This window comes from Rhineura floridana, chromosome 6 (genome assembly GCF_030035675.1).
Source record: "Rhineura floridana isolate rRhiFlo1 chromosome 6, rRhiFlo1.hap2, whole genome shotgun sequence".
NCBI lineage: Eukaryota > Metazoa > Chordata > Lepidosauria > Squamata > Rhineuridae > Rhineura > Rhineura floridana.
The window spans coordinates 84901007-84916351 of NC_084485.1; the positions used below are offsets into that span (position 1 = coordinate 84901007).

The 15345-nt window shown below is 42.5% G+C and overlaps 1 protein-coding gene across 5 annotated transcripts in view; it reads right to left on the minus strand.

Moving 5' to 3' along the window:
* Positions 1 to 1479: 1479 nt before the first annotated feature.
* The window catches only part of LOC133387641 (phosphatidylinositol 3-kinase regulatory subunit alpha-like), a 239943-nt gene continuing 226077 nt past the window's right edge, over positions 1480 to 15345 (minus strand). For all 5 annotated transcript variants that reach the window (XM_061632858.1, XM_061632853.1, XM_061632857.1 and 2 more), the window contains 2 exons: positions 5506 to 5557; positions 1480 to 1800 (listed from right to left, as the gene is read on the minus strand). In XM_061632858.1, the coding sequence (XP_061488842.1) occupies positions 5529 to 5557 (29 nt within the window). In that variant the 3' untranslated portion in view covers positions 1480 to 1800; positions 5506 to 5528. The remainder of the gene's footprint in view (positions 1801 to 5505; positions 5558 to 15345) is intronic.

Genomic DNA, 15345 nt, shown 5'->3' on the forward strand with positions numbered 1-15345 from the left:
AGGAGAGTTCACCACCTTCCAAGATAGTCTCTTCCACTGTTGAACAGCTTATACCATCAGGAAGTTCTTCCTAAAGTTTCATGAGAATCCTTTTTCTTGTAATTTGAGCCTTTTGTTTCAGATCCTACACTTTGGAGCAACAGAAAACAAAATGGCTTCTTCATCGATGCATGATCATGAGTGAGAGCAGGGACAGATAGTGAATCCGGAACTCCTGATCTATAGACATTTGTGCAAGGCTAACCATCGGACCACACAATCTTCCAAAGGCAAAAGCTACATACAAACAGGATTTGTTTTGATCTCATTAATTTGCAACATTCTATACATAAAGAGCAGCAGCTTTTTAAAAAATGTATAACCTTCCAAATGCTATACTTTAGTTCAGAGCCCAAAGCCACAAACCTTTTCCACATCCAGGAATGAGTCTATGGGGATGTGTTCCCAGATAGCATCATTGTAAGGTAACTCCGCTTATTGACTTCAGGCTTTTCCAAGTTTATCTAATACCCCATCTTCTATGTTGTTTTACTAAGCCTCTAGTCTAGCAACTTTCTACCTCTTCAAGAAAGAAATACAAAAGAGATGAGAAGCTTGAAGCTAAGAGAGAAGGAGGTGGGGAAATCTTGCAATTATCTTCCCAGAATGTTTGGAAGGATGCTTATTTTACCCATGGTTGGATAAGTGATTCCTGTGGCTGCAGGCACATTGTGAATTGCAGAAGATGACTGACAGAACCTGATAATTATAGTTAATGATGGCCTTAAAAGATATCTATATATATTTGTGTGTGTGGCTGGGTTGGGGGTTGGAGGGTATAATAAAATGAGCTCATAATAATTGCATACAGTAGAGTCAGAGAGAGAAAAAGTGTAATCTGGGAGATTACTGCAAAACCTTGGACACTGGGGATACAACAACACAAACAAGAAAACCAACCAGACAACAAACATGTTGTGCCAAGAGGCACTTTAAACATGGGGTGGGCAGGGGTGGGCAACTGAGCAGGAGAAACTGTATTTTCTGAAAGTTAGGAAATTGGAATTGACTATGATTTTCCATCCCTCCCATGGAATGGTTGAAAGATAACTTTCATAGCTTACCTCTCAGAGGAAATGAATTCCTCTCCTTCATATCTGCTACCCCATTTACACTGAGGATGGCTGCAGAATGTATATGAGCGTGAAGAATCCAAATGCTGGTTGATCACACCAGAAGCCAATCTGCCCTGTGACTGAATTTGGGGGACGCTGTTGTTGTACTGTCCACACTCTTGACCAACAGCCTTCCTGGCTGAGCTGGTGGAGTTGGTCTCAGGGATGCTGCTGGAGAACTAATCTATGATGGTGTTGGGGGAGTTTAACATCCACATTGAAGCTAACACCATATTGCCAGCTCAGAACTTCATGACCTCCATGGGGCTGTCTTAATACATCAAAGGCTGTCTTAATACATCAAAGGAAATACTCTTGATCTGGTCTTTGCAACGGATTTAAAGGCAGTATTCCACTGACAGGGAGATTCGTGGTGAGTCTGTTGTCATGGGTGGACCATTACCTGGTGAGGTTTGGTTTGACAGTGGTGGTAGACCCATTAAGATGGTCCACCCTTAGAGACTTATGGCATCTCGATGGATTCCTGAATGCTCTGGGGGATTTTCTGACTGACATTGTCAACACTCCTGTTGATGCTCTGATCTCACTCTAGAACAGAAAAATGGAATGGGTTGTCGACAGGATCACTCCTCTGTGCCATCTCTGGTGTTGTGGAGCCTATAGAGCTCCCTGGTATTCTGGGAAGCTGCAGGTAATGAAGCAAGAAGGATGACAGTTAGATCACAGTTGGCATAAATCTCATCATGAATTTAACCAAACACAGGTATGAGCACATCTCTGTGCCTACCATGTGGCAGTGGTGGTGGCAAAACAGGCTTATTTCTCTGCTACCATTGCATCCTCAAGAAGCCATCCAATATAACTTCTTTGACTTGTGAAAGGGCTTGTGGGATCTGCTCAGGGAGGGAAGTTGATGGGACCCTCAGGAACTTGCTGTGACAAGTTTGCTAGGCGCTTTGAGGGTATAATCACTTGAATTCATTCAGAATTAAGATGCTACAATTTGAATAGGCTTGATGAAAGTGTCCAGAGGACCATCTGGTCCAGTGTTGTTGGATCAGTTTCAATTATTGTAGCCTGATGATGTGGACAAGTTGCTTGAAGTGGTCTAACTCAGCCCTTGCCCTCTTGGCTAATAAAAAAGGTCAAAGGAAACTGAGTGAGTCCAGGGAGTGACTAATGCCTCACCGGGGAAGAGGAGTGACATCAGCCTCAAAGGAAGTAGTGGTTTATCCCCTTCTTAAGAGAACATTCCTGGACCCAAACATACTTGACAACTATAGCCTGGTTGCTAATGTTCCATCTTAAGACAAGGTGCTTGAGAAGGTGGTGACGAGGAGCTTCAAGCATGCTTGGATGAAACCTATTATTTAGATCCATTTCAATCTAGCTTCAGGCCTGGTTTTCGGACCAAACTGCTTTAATTGCCTTCGTCGATGACCTTTCTTGGCAGATTGAGGGAGCACCTGGTGACGGTAATAGGGTGGATGTGGACCAATAACTTGAGAATGAATCCAGACAAGACAGAGGTTCTGGATGGGACTGTACTCCTCTTGAAGGAGCAGGTTTGTAGTTTTGGGGTGCTCCTAGAATCATTGTCACTCAGTTTGGTTTATGGATTGACTACAGCCTCTTTTGTACCTGGTAGCCTGGGTACAGCTATTCATCCTCTGCTAACCTCCAGGATGGACTATTGTAATGCACTTTATGTGAGGATGCCCTTGAGGATGATCCAAAAGTTGCCACTAGCACAGAATGCTGGGAGCAGTGAGCCAGTTGCATACAACTCCTATACTCAAACAGCTGTGCTGGTTGCCAATTATCTTCTGGGCCCAATTCAAGGTCCTTATATTGACATTCAAAGCCCTGTACTGCCTGGGGCCTATGAATGTGAGAGAATGTCTTCTCCCATATCAACCAGCTTGTGCATTAAGATCAGTGGGGGAGGCTGTCCTGGTAATAGTGTGGGGGCCTATGGAAGAGCCTTTTTGGTGGTTGTTCCAAATTTGTGGAATGCCCTCCACACTGAGATGTGTCTTACCCCAACCTTGTGTTCTTTTACATTCCAGGTGAAGCCTCACCTTTTTTGTCATAACTTCAGAGGCTGATGGATTAGGTTAATACTGCTGCTGATTATAGGTTTAATCTAATCTAGGGGTCACCAACCCATTACCTGTGGGCACCATGGTGCCCCTGAAGGCCTTCAGTGGCACCCTAGAATCTGAGCTTTCATTTTTAAAAAAGTAAGTCTCTAGCCCTCCTCCTAGAAAATAAGTTTGGGAGAAAATGTGCAGGTACCCCTCTGTGTAATTTATGTGAACTGAGCCAGCCTGGCTGCTTGTGCCTGTCAGTGTTATTAGCTAATGAGTGAAGTCAGAGGTATGATTGATAAGTGAGTTGTTTGGACACCAAGCAATAGAAATATATGGAGTCCTAAAGAGCTGCTGTTTTGACCTCCCTTTTAGTGCACTTTTCCTGCTTCTGTATTTTTTCTAGTCCTTGGGATCTCCATAGTTTGCCCTTTTTCCTAGCAACCAGGACACATCTTTCCTGTGCTGAGCTTTCCTGAGATCAAGTAGTGCCTAGAAACTATTTTCTGCAAATGCTACTACACAATAAGTGTGGGTGACTGTTAAAGAATCCCCCTCCCCCCAAAAGGCAAATGTGAAAATTTTGCAATAAAATTTGTCTCCTCCCTGGACTGAAAGATCAGGAAGTCACTGAGAATTCACGGTATAGTTAACTTACACTATAATGGTTTACATGACTACTCATAAGTAAGCCTCTTAGTGTTTTATGGAGCTTACTTCCAGGTAAGTAAGTACAAGGTGGCAGCCTAGTCTTTGGTTTAGAGTTGGCACTGGGGAAAAACAGGGTTCTTGTGACTTTAACAGTGGTATGGCAGGCAGAAGTTCAACAGGTCCAGCCTTTTCTGGTATGGAAATATAATTATGGGACTCGTTTCACAACTTGTCTTTAAATTCTGTGTTATGCTATGCCTCCATGGCAACCACTTTGTGACTGGTGTCCCCAGCACTCTCTCAAAATTTGAAATGTGTTTTCTGGTCCAAAAAGGTTGGCAACCCCTTCTCTAATTTATGAACATTATTTTAATGTTAGTCTTATTATGTTTTATATCATATTTTTGTGGCCCAGTGACCAGTTTTGGTGAAGAGCAATATAGATATCTCTAAATAAATAAATAAACAAAATAAATCCCACTTGGCATTGGATCCAACCAAATTCATAATTCAGGCCTGTCCATATGACTGCAATTAATTGTCAAAATTCTACATGAAGCTCCACCACAAATATAAAATCTGTAATTACAATAAATGCTGTCCATTATTTAAATTAGGAGTGAGATCTTTCCAACATGAGCACTCATTATTCTGTGACTGTAACATCAAGTCATGCATTGCATGTATGAAAGAGCAGTCAAGCTCAGACACTGGAGAATTTTCATGACACTTTGAATGTAATATTTTTCAATGGAGGTGTTCCAAATGTGTTTTCAATGCACTTTTCAGAAATAAGTGCCTGTTGCATCTTGCAAAGTGCACTACACAACACGCCAGACTATAAAACTATCTTGGTCTCTATTCCAAAATCAAGTTTCTGATGGTTGTTTGCATTACATATTAAATGAAGATGCTTAGGGCAGAAGGAAACATATTTTAAAAGGGGGTTGACCAGATATGTTGGTCAGCCTACATTCTGCATACTGTGTTGAACTATTGCCAAGCCTGATTTAACACATGCAGATTTCATCAAGCAGGTCATTTGTCCTGGAAAAATTCTGCACCAGCGCTAAATTCTGTGAAAATGTGGTGCAATACAGAATTGCTGAAGCTTTCATGTAAACTGTAGCAGGTGTAGGAAACTTTTAGCCTGCCAGATGTTGCCACTGGCCATCCCTGCTAGGGCTGGTGAGAGTTGTAGTTTAGCAACATCCAGAGGGCCAAAGGTTCCCCATACCTGAACCACAGCAATAGTCACTGTTCATTTGCTTTATTACAAGCAAAGGAGTGGCATTCAACCCTACTTAAGCAACTTGAAGAGAACTCAAACAACTACTGTCTTAATTCTCCATTTTTATTTATTATCATATTATATTATTATTTTTATCACACCTCTTTGTTAGAACTCATTATCACCCTTTTGCCCTACTCGAGGATTCAGAATTTGCTCTCCATTCAAATGCAAGAAGAGATTTCAGGATAAGCAGCCTTGCAATATATTCTCCAGACAGGCCAACAAGACCTGCTGTCTCAGTATTAGCCCATGCAGAACTTTCCCTCCTGTTAAACTTTAAACAGCTAAAGGGTTAAGTTTTAGTGAACACCATGGAAAAGATTTCAAGTCCTTAAAGTGCAGGTTGATCCATTACCTTTTCTTCTCTTTCCTCCTGAATCAACCCAATCCTATCTGACAGCAGGAATCTGGGAGAGTTAATGAAGCAGTGATAGGTTAGGAGGAGCTCAGAACAAAACTTCATTGCAGCCAATCATGGAACAGATTATCTTTTGCCTGACTGCATTATGATGACATCACCCCATCGCCTCACTGCAAGCTGATCAGTCACCCATCCTTGTCATTTCCATTTCTAGGCAGTCCCTGAGTGGATTATTCACTGGCTATCTCTTTAATCTTTACTCTGGCTTTTATGAACATCTGGTATGTCTTCAGAAGTGTCACTCAAAATAGAGATCACGTCATTCAAAAAGGTGTGACTTTATTTCCTTTTTATTCCAAAGCCTCTGGAAACAAAATTCAGACTGGCATGGCCATGTGGATCATTGCCTGCTAATCCAGAATGATTTTCTCTTGATAGTCAAGGGGAAATGATACAAATAACATGGATGGGTAGCAGATAAATACATCCCTGCCCATTTTACCAGGCTGCAGTGTTATTTAAATAAGTGCTTTGTCATGGTCAAGTCACACAACCACTTTTTCCTCCTAAAGTGGAAGAATTACCTTAATATTTACACAATAAAAATGGTTTTGCAAAAGTAACACCACATACTGACAACTTAAGTCACCCTGCAAAAAGATTGTTTTCTATAATTGTTCAGGGCTTGTTAACTTGTGATCCTTCACATCATCTTTGCAACCAAGTCATATCCTCAATCTGGTCTTTGGTAGAGTGGACTGGGAATGATCCAGAGGAGGGAATGGTAAGTATTACCTGATCAGATCACTCCCTGGTGAGGTTGGGATTGGCTGTGACTGACTCCCCTCTTGGGGTATGGGACGCATTAAGATAGTCCACCCCTGGAAACTTAAGGGATTCCTGAATGCTCTGGAGAATTTTTCAGTTGGCATGGCTGGTGCTCCTATCAATGCCCTTACCTTGCTATCGGACATTGAGATGGGTAGGGCTATCAAATGATGGTCCAGAAGGTTCCTTGGTTTCTGAGGAACTCTGAGTGAATAAACAGGCAGTGGATGGAATGCAAGTGGCACAAGTCCCAAGGCAAATATGACCGAACATAGGTGAGAGCACATGCCTGCCATGTTGTGGCAAAAAAAAGTTTACTTATTTGCCTTCACTTAGTCTTCATTGACCCATCCAGTCTGAGTGGTGAATTGGCTGGTGAGATCTTGCTCTGGAGAAGAAACCATGGTTCGGGAAACCACTAAATCCAGTTGAGGTAGAAACAACTAATTACTTAGAAGTGCACTGCAATGAATATGTGAAACACAGTAGAACTTACTCCCAGGAATTGCCTGAAATTTTATAAACTGCATCAAGGATTTTAATTACCAAGAAATTGCATGATTAACTTGCTCCTACTCTAAAAGAATAGTTAGTGAAATTTGGAAATTGCCTGAAATATCAAAATTAACAGAACGTATTTGACAGATGGATGGCAGATAACAAATAGTGACATCAGGTGAAGAATGGACCTCCTTTAATCAAAGTTACGAAGTTAAAGTTATCAATTTTAGATATAAAATGTTAAGAGTTTTTCCTTGTTTATTTATTTATTTATTAGATTTATATCCCACCCTTCCTCCCAGTAGGAGCCCATTTGTTATGCATTTGTAATAAATAAACTATAAACACACACAACCCCAGAATAGTTAAATAGAAAGGGTTACTGCACTATAGCTTTCCTTACTTCTACATGACAAGTTACAGTTGCTAAAACTTCTGCTTCTATGTAACTATTAAAGGTACAGTAGGGCCCCGCTTTGCGGCGCTCCACTTTGCAGCGTTCCACCAATACAGCGGTTGTCAATTGCAGAAAGGCCCCGCTCCTACGGCGCTTGTTTCACTTTTACGGCATTTTTTGGGCATCAGGCACCATTTTAGACAATGTTAGTCAATGCATTCTGCTTTAAGGCAAATTTCACTTTGTCGCGGCGGTCCGGAACGGAACCTGCCGTATGAGTGGGGCCCTGCTGTACAAGGAGTCCTTCCCTCCTTTGCACCTAATCGAACTTTACTAGGAGAGCCTAGCATTTTCAGCTCTTGCCTTGCTTAGTGTCCTACTTTGCCTCCCCAACAGACTTTAGGCATAGTGCCAGCATGTGTGACCCCCCATTCCCAGAGATTAAGCTCCTTTTTCAAACTTGCCTTTCCCTTACTTACAACAAACCAGGCTCCACTTGCGTTGTTGTAGATAGAGAAGTCGGTTGGGACACACTTAGTCTCTATCTCTCTCTGTCTCACATGTTCTTCTTCCACTCTTTGGAAGCCCAAGCCTCCCCCAGAAGAGTTGATCTATCATTTCCATTTATTATTACACCGAGTGCCTCATTCTATCTGCTCAAATGGCTCATATATTTGGAGGTGGCAGGAATTCTGTTGAAAGTTGCTGCCTCCTTCCTGAAGAATTTTGCATGGGGCAAGGTGTCCACAGAGGAGGCAAGGGGGGACCACTTGCCCCCTGGAATTTAAATAAAATGGAGGGTGGAGTGGGTTGCCAATGACCTATTAGTAACAATTCATAGACCTTGCCCCCACCCCTAGAAATATTTCTGCAGACACTGTGGGGTGGGGGAGAGATGCAAAAGAGAACACGGCTTCTATACCTCTAATAGTTGTATAGAAGAGGGCATTTCAGCTGGTATAACGAGTAGCTTACATGACAAGCTACACCTCTTCTCCCCAGTTATTAAAGGCACAAGAGCCCTGTCCTCTTTTGCAACTGGCCATCCTAATTTTGCTTATGCAGTCTGCAAATGTACTTGAAATTAAACACAGGTCCAATATGTGTGTATGTGTGGCTACTAATTAGGGTTGCTGACGGCACAAACTGGGCTTGGGTTGAAAGCTGCATCATAAAGAACATTACAACAAACGCATGATAGGCAACATCTGAAAACAAGCCCATCACTTCTTTTTTGGTGTGGATGTGAGTGGGGACAAGGGGTCAGTGCTCTTGTGCCTTTAACTGCTGCAAAACTGCCTGATGTTCAACAGGCAAGGCCTCCCTATCACTGCATTATTATCTGTATCAGAGTGTTAGATTTCAGCCTGTCAATTTTAAACCACAATCCTTTGCCCATAAGTATAATAAAAGTAGTATGTGTGCATATGTTTATATACACACATTCCATCATAGTGCATTATTGTGTATTTTATCAGTCAAAACATTTAGGGGTGAACAAAAAAGTTTAAGACTCCAGTATGCATCGCCTTAAGGTTATATTGTGAGGGACTGGAGCTAGTGTTCATTTTAAGCCTCTTGTTGGGATCTATTTTTAAGTTCTGCTTTTCAGTCTGTCTTGGTTATTCTAATTTGCCTGGGAGCAGAATGCTACATGGACTCTTGGGGCTCATCCATGCTATAGTTTAAATGTTGATCATGAGCTTCTTGTAGGTCATCCATATGACTTTCCCCTCCAATCACTGCCTTCCCACTCTTTCCCCTCCCTTAATCCGGATTTTTTCATACCAGGGAAACTCTGAAGGAGAGAAAAAGCTATGCTAAGAAGAGATCCCTGGTTGCTTTGCCTTGCTTTTTCCTATGTGGGTGGTTTAACTCCACCTCCTTCCATGCCTGCTGGGTTCCCATTTGTTCTCCCCTCTCCCTCTGCTATCTGATCTGAGCCACTCTCAGCAACACAAAGGCTGAAAAATGATAAAAAGGAGATGGGGTGGGGAGACAGAGGGCCTGATCAGATGCAGGTATAATGTGGATCTGATGCTTTTGCGGATCCTTTTAATTTGGACCATTTGCATGACGTTTTTGCCAACACGAGTATATTCAGCTGCTTTGCCTTTAACTACGGATTAAATCGATGCGACAAAAACCTGAAATTGCTTTTAAAATCCGCACCTGCTTTGGTGCACTTCTACTGTGTATTACCTTTTAAGCGCTTTTTTTTGGCTGCGCAGTTTCTTCACCATTAAATCTTCCCTTTTCTCTGCCCCTTTAACTGTCTCGGGGCATCATTTTGTTTCCTGCCATTGATGAAGCAACTTCCGTTCACTCTTGCCTTCCTTTCGCCCGCTTTCTCCCGCTTCCCCCCAAAACATTTCTTCCCCTGGTCCTTCAAACAAAATCACATCCATCCAAATTATTCACCCTAAAATATCTAATTCTGTGAAAGCTCTCTGCATGTGATGTGAGCACGTTTCCCCCCCACATCTTCATTCTCTTTCTTCTGCAGCAACACCAACAACTCCCCAAGGGTAGCAGGGAAGAGCTGGAGCTTGGGAAATGCCTTCCTGGCTGCCAGAAAGGGAGACTCCCCTTCAGCCTTGGCCTGCTCTCTTGCTTGAGCTGTGGGGGGGGGGGTCCGCAAGCTGCTACACGCCGCTCACTGGAGCTACACCCAGGCTTGGAGCATATGCAACCACAGCAAGAGGAGGCTGGTGAAGGCACCACTGGGGTAATTTATAAGTGCCCAAAAGTACAGGGGAAAGGGGAGCTGCCTTGGAGTCTCATCCCAGCATTTGCTCCACTCATCCCACTCACGGAGAGTGATAATATTAAACGGCCAATGCTTCCTTTAGTAGCTGCTTTTAATGTCTCTCTAAAGATAATTGTTTGGGGTTTTTTTATGTTTCCCAGAACGCATGCTGAGGCTTGTCCCAGGGTGCCAAAGGCACACCAATCTTGCGCAGGGACAGCCTAACAGCCATGGGTGGCAGCAAGGGGGACAGGAGAAAGCCTGCACCGCAGGGAAGGGGGGCAGCTGCAGGTGATTCCCTTTCTTTCAAGCGCCTATTCCTCCCTTCATTTAGGGAAACACCGCCCCTTCCCTGCCTCCACAGTTAACATTCTAATGTGTGGGCACGGCAACAAGGAAACGCTGATAGCAATAAATGCACACGCATGTGAATGCTAAAAAGAAAAACAGCCAATTTATTTGTAGCGAGGGTGGAAGTATGTGAACTGTCAAAATCAATTGCGATGGAAAAAGCAGCATTTTTAATGCGGATCTTGGCTCATATGTGAGCCAGGCCAGAATCAGAAGAGGCAGGGTGCTCAGAAAGTGAATGGCATCAGCCAAAATAACAGGGAAAGGTTTCCAGAAGCTATAAAGTATGCTGTGGGTCTGCCACTGTGGAGCTCTCACACGCACAGTGGGGAGGTTAATGGAACACCTTTCTTTCTGGCTTCTCTCTCCCCATCCCCATTTTTGCCAATGTGTATGATGGTCAACTCTGTGCTGGGAAGGAAGCAAAGGATCTGTGTAAACAAACCAAACACACTTGTGAACTCACGTTCACTTGATCAAGGAGAAAGGGTGGTGGTGGTGGTGGTGGTGGTGGGTGCAGACACAGGCAAACAGCAAAAGGGCAAAATATATAAAAAAGGGCATGCCTTTCTATGTATGGGGGGGAAGTTTAATCTAAGTACGAAGGAAGTGCAAAGCAATCAGGTCTGGACTACCAGTGGACAAAATGCAAATAAGGAAAACGAGGGTTTTTAGCAATTTTATGCAACAGTATGGACGAGCCTTTGGTTTCATCAGATAGTTTAGCTCTTGGCAAAATGAGGCTGGAATCCTAGGACATTTACTTTGAAGAAAATCCTACTAAACTGAACAGAACAGGGCTTACTTTTGAGTAAGCCTGACTCAGACTGGGCTGTCATTTCATTTTACATTACCCTGCACAGAAGATGACTTTGCAAGGAGCTCTGCTTTGTCCCCGTAGCTCATATCTCGCAAAGCTTACCTTAATTACTTATAACATTGTTTAGGAAACCCAATGAACAAATACACATTCTGTAGAACAAAAATGATTGAGAATAGATTAAAATACAATAGGATGCTGGCTAGCATTAACACACACACACTCCATCTGAGATACAAAGCTACCTTTTCCATTAAGGACCTTTAAATGGCAGTCATTTTAGGCAGCATATTCCAGGGGTGGCTCCACTTTCCTGTTTCCAATCTGCACCTCTGCATGTTATTAAAAATGAAGTCAAACATAGAGTAGAGCTGTGTGCATGATTTTGATGTTGTGCTTCTGGGGTAAAAATGTCTAAGGCTAACACTAAGCAGATATAAACACATGCAATTCATTAGTGGAATGGAGAACGAGTGGTTGGCTTCTAATGAGATGAAAGAACAGGATTGGGAAACAGGTTTGTGAGACATGTTGCCAGCCCAGGAGAATAATTTATTCTTTCTTTTACGGAGGGCCTTGTGGATGTCACCCCAGATTTGAAGAATGAAGGTGCACGGATGAGCCATTCCGCAGCCCTATCCGAACAAAGCCAGCTTACAGAAAAGAACTGCACCATTCCTATGGCTTGCCAGTCTTAACTCAAATTTCACATTATATGGCTGAACCTGAGATACATTAGTATTAAAGAACCTTATTATCTTTACAGATGAAATTTAGAGTGTTTTTTAGATTAAATGTTTTTTTAAAAAATAGTTTCACAACAAACGATCAGTAGTCTTATTTAGAAACCAATCGCCCCATCCCATTCCCCATCAATACAGTATATTAAACTGTTAAACACAGGAGTCCTCAGAGCCAACCTCTCATGCACTCTCCATAACTTACACACTGAGGCATTCATGTCTTTAATGTGTGACCTTTCCGCTCTTACTCAGGGTAATTTTTTATTTTTATTATTTTTAATTACATTTATGTGTTGCTTTCTAGAAAAATACCTCAAAGTGACTTAAAATTAAAAAAGCATAAATGCCACCAAATTTAAAATACATAAAAATAAACAAATATTAATTGACTAAAAGTGCTCATCTTGCAATAAGACTACCCTGGTTTTTTGGGGTTTTTTTGTATTTGTGGTATTCACCCCATGCATACAAATGTGTGTCTGAAGTGACTATATCTTGTGTAATGCATCTATATGAAATATGTCAGTAAAAAAGAGACCTGCAGGCTCCCTGCTTGACTCAAAAATCTGAGTATTCTGACACCAGCTGAGTTTGTTCCAGTATATAACCTTTTTAAACTTGTGATCTCTTATGTTTTATATTTCACACAGTATGAATAGCCCCAATATGGATACATTTGTGGTTCCTGCTCCCCATACTGTAGTCACAGTTTCTGCCCCAGTAAAGACTGCTAAACAAAACACCCTACAAGAGTATGGTTATGCTGTTTTGATGTGCCAGCAGCTGCCTCCCTGTACTGCTAAATTACAAGGCTGGGTTCTAATGATCAAGAGTCATTTAATTAGCAGGCAAGAAAACTACCCAGCCCTTCATTAAAAACCTGGCTGTGAATCTTTGAGATACAACTGTGCTCTCAAAAAGTTCTTGGGTTCTTCTGCAATCTCAAATGTGGTTCCTTTATTTTGAAGTGATCTCCAGGGAGTATCAAGGATTAGTGGACAGATTAGTGCCTTAGTTATGAAGATATTGCATAAAAAGTAATCACCTCCTTGCTCTTTAAGGGAAAAAGAGAAAGCACCCCAGAAGAAAGGCTTTCTTCAGTCATTTGAACTCATAACTTGTCCTGTCTGAGATCAGAACTCCAAGTGTCAATCACAAGTGTCAGTCACAGCATGTCTGCATGGGACTTTTTCAATAGGCTGGATGTGCTTAGTCAACACATGCATTCACGACAAACTTATGCTGCCATGAGCTGAGATGTTATGATTCCCTACCATGGCAGACAACAATGGTAGCTGATCCAATGGAGGCCCAACTCTTTGCATAAGCCAGTATGAGTAGGGTTGCCAGGTTCATGGCCTGAGACTGATCCTGTATCTTTAGGAGAAGAGAAAGTCAGCCAAGTGCAGGTGTTTTTGCAACACTGTAATGGGAAAAGCCACAAGGTGACATTCTCCCTTCCACCTGCACAACTTTTAAAGATACAGAAGACCTCTTGGAGGCCAGGCCTGACAACCAAGAGGTCTTCTGTATCTTTAAAAGTTGTGCAGGGAGAAGGGAGAATTCCACCTTGTGGTTTTTCCCATTACAGTGTTGCAAGAACACCTGCACTTGGCTGACTTCCTCTTCTCCTAAAGATACAAGATCAGTCTCAGGCCCTGAACCTGGCAACCCTAAGTATAAGCTGTCTGCATGGGATTCCCATGTCCCACACTGTAAGACCTTTGGTGTGGTGTTGTCAAGCAAGCCAGGTGAGCCAGAATGAGGATGCTTCCTAAGATGGCTGCCTCAGGCATCTGATTTCAGGTGTCAGAAAAGGGCAGCACGCTCTCACATATTTTATTTTTTATTTTGGTTTTACTGCCAGGAAGGAGGAGAGGTACTTGTGTGATTTTCTGCCTCATGTGCCAAAATAACTTTGCTGACCTTGGGAACTATGAACATTTACTTTTTTTGTTGTTGGTGACAGGGAGGTGCCATTTGTTGTTCCACCTGAGACAGAAAAATGTCTTGGGCTGGGAGAAATTGCATGTGCAGACATATCCTTGGATTATCCTCAGCTATTAACCTGTACTGAGCTCCCTGTTAACAGAAAAAGCACAATGACAGACAAGACGGAGCCAATCTGTGGGTGACTGGACAATTAGTAAGGTAGAATAGATGTTTCTGTGGTCCAAGGGCACCCATCGCTCCTGTTCTAGCCTTGTGATGCAACCTGTTTCCCCTGATAAAGGAACCAGAGGGTTGTATTCAGTGTAGTGCTACACAGATCATTCCATCAGCGCAAGGATTTTTCCTTGCAAAATAGAACAATCTCCACCTCTCCTACCCCCCACCCCCTAAATCTGTTCTGGGGTTTTCCCAAACCCTCCAGAGCACATTTGGGGATGTTGTTGGGCATGTATGAAGGGAAGAGAGGGGAAATTCCCCTTGTGCTAGTAGTGCTAATCCTTGTGCTAGCCCAAAAATGTGGTTGACTACTGTCCTGAATCTAGACGAATTGAAGGGAGTGTTTTATGTTGAGTCTCAGGAAGAAAAATATCGTACCAGTCCAGTTGCTTCAGAAATTGAACACTTGAAATGTGTATTTTTTTTAAGAATTCCAAACTCTTCTCCTCAAAGGTGCTTTAGCTGGAAAACTATTTTCTAAAGCTGAGTAGGAGCCAGGGGTGTAGTCATCCAGGGTTTGGGGGAATCTTAGGTCCCTTACTTTTTGGGGAGCCAGGTCTCAGCAAGGTTCCTGTGAATCCAGCATCCTACAAGCCAATCAGCATGGAAGGGGAGAATGTGTGCTACTGAGAAGAGTCTTCAAACTTGTTGTTTCCTGCTGATCGGAGACAATCATAGTGAAAGGAGGTGAGTCAGCCACTGAGATCTCAGTAGCTAACACACTCACCTTTCTTGTTGATTGGCTCCTAGTGATGTCTGTTGTTGTAGGAGAAGGCATTAACAAGGATTTCATTCTCAACCCAGCAGCAAAAAAAAGGAGGGGGGGAAAGAGGAAATATGTTCCAGCCCAAAGTCAGGAGTAAGGGAGGGGGAGTAATAAAGAAAAATATGTTTGGGGGGAGAAAGTGTGTCTGTGGTAGTGTTTCAGTTTTTAATGATGTTATATATGTGTGTGTCATGCATGCAAACAAATAGCCTAAGAATGTGTGTGTCGTGCAGCCAACACCAGAGGTTAGGATCAGGAATTTCCATGCTTAACTGTCCTCCTAAAACTCGTAAGCTCTGCCCCAAATACAGTTACTCTGAGTTTTAGTATGGCAGCCAAGAAGCGAAACTCAGCAAAAGAAGTTCCTTACCTTACAATATAATATTAATGAGAAGGGGGGAGCCTATGCACACAGCAGTTTTTTTAAAAAGTTTGTGCTTTTCTTTATTGCTGTAGGGCTTTCTGAATCAGTTGTGCAGGCCCCAATGAATGTCAGTTGCAAACAAGCCT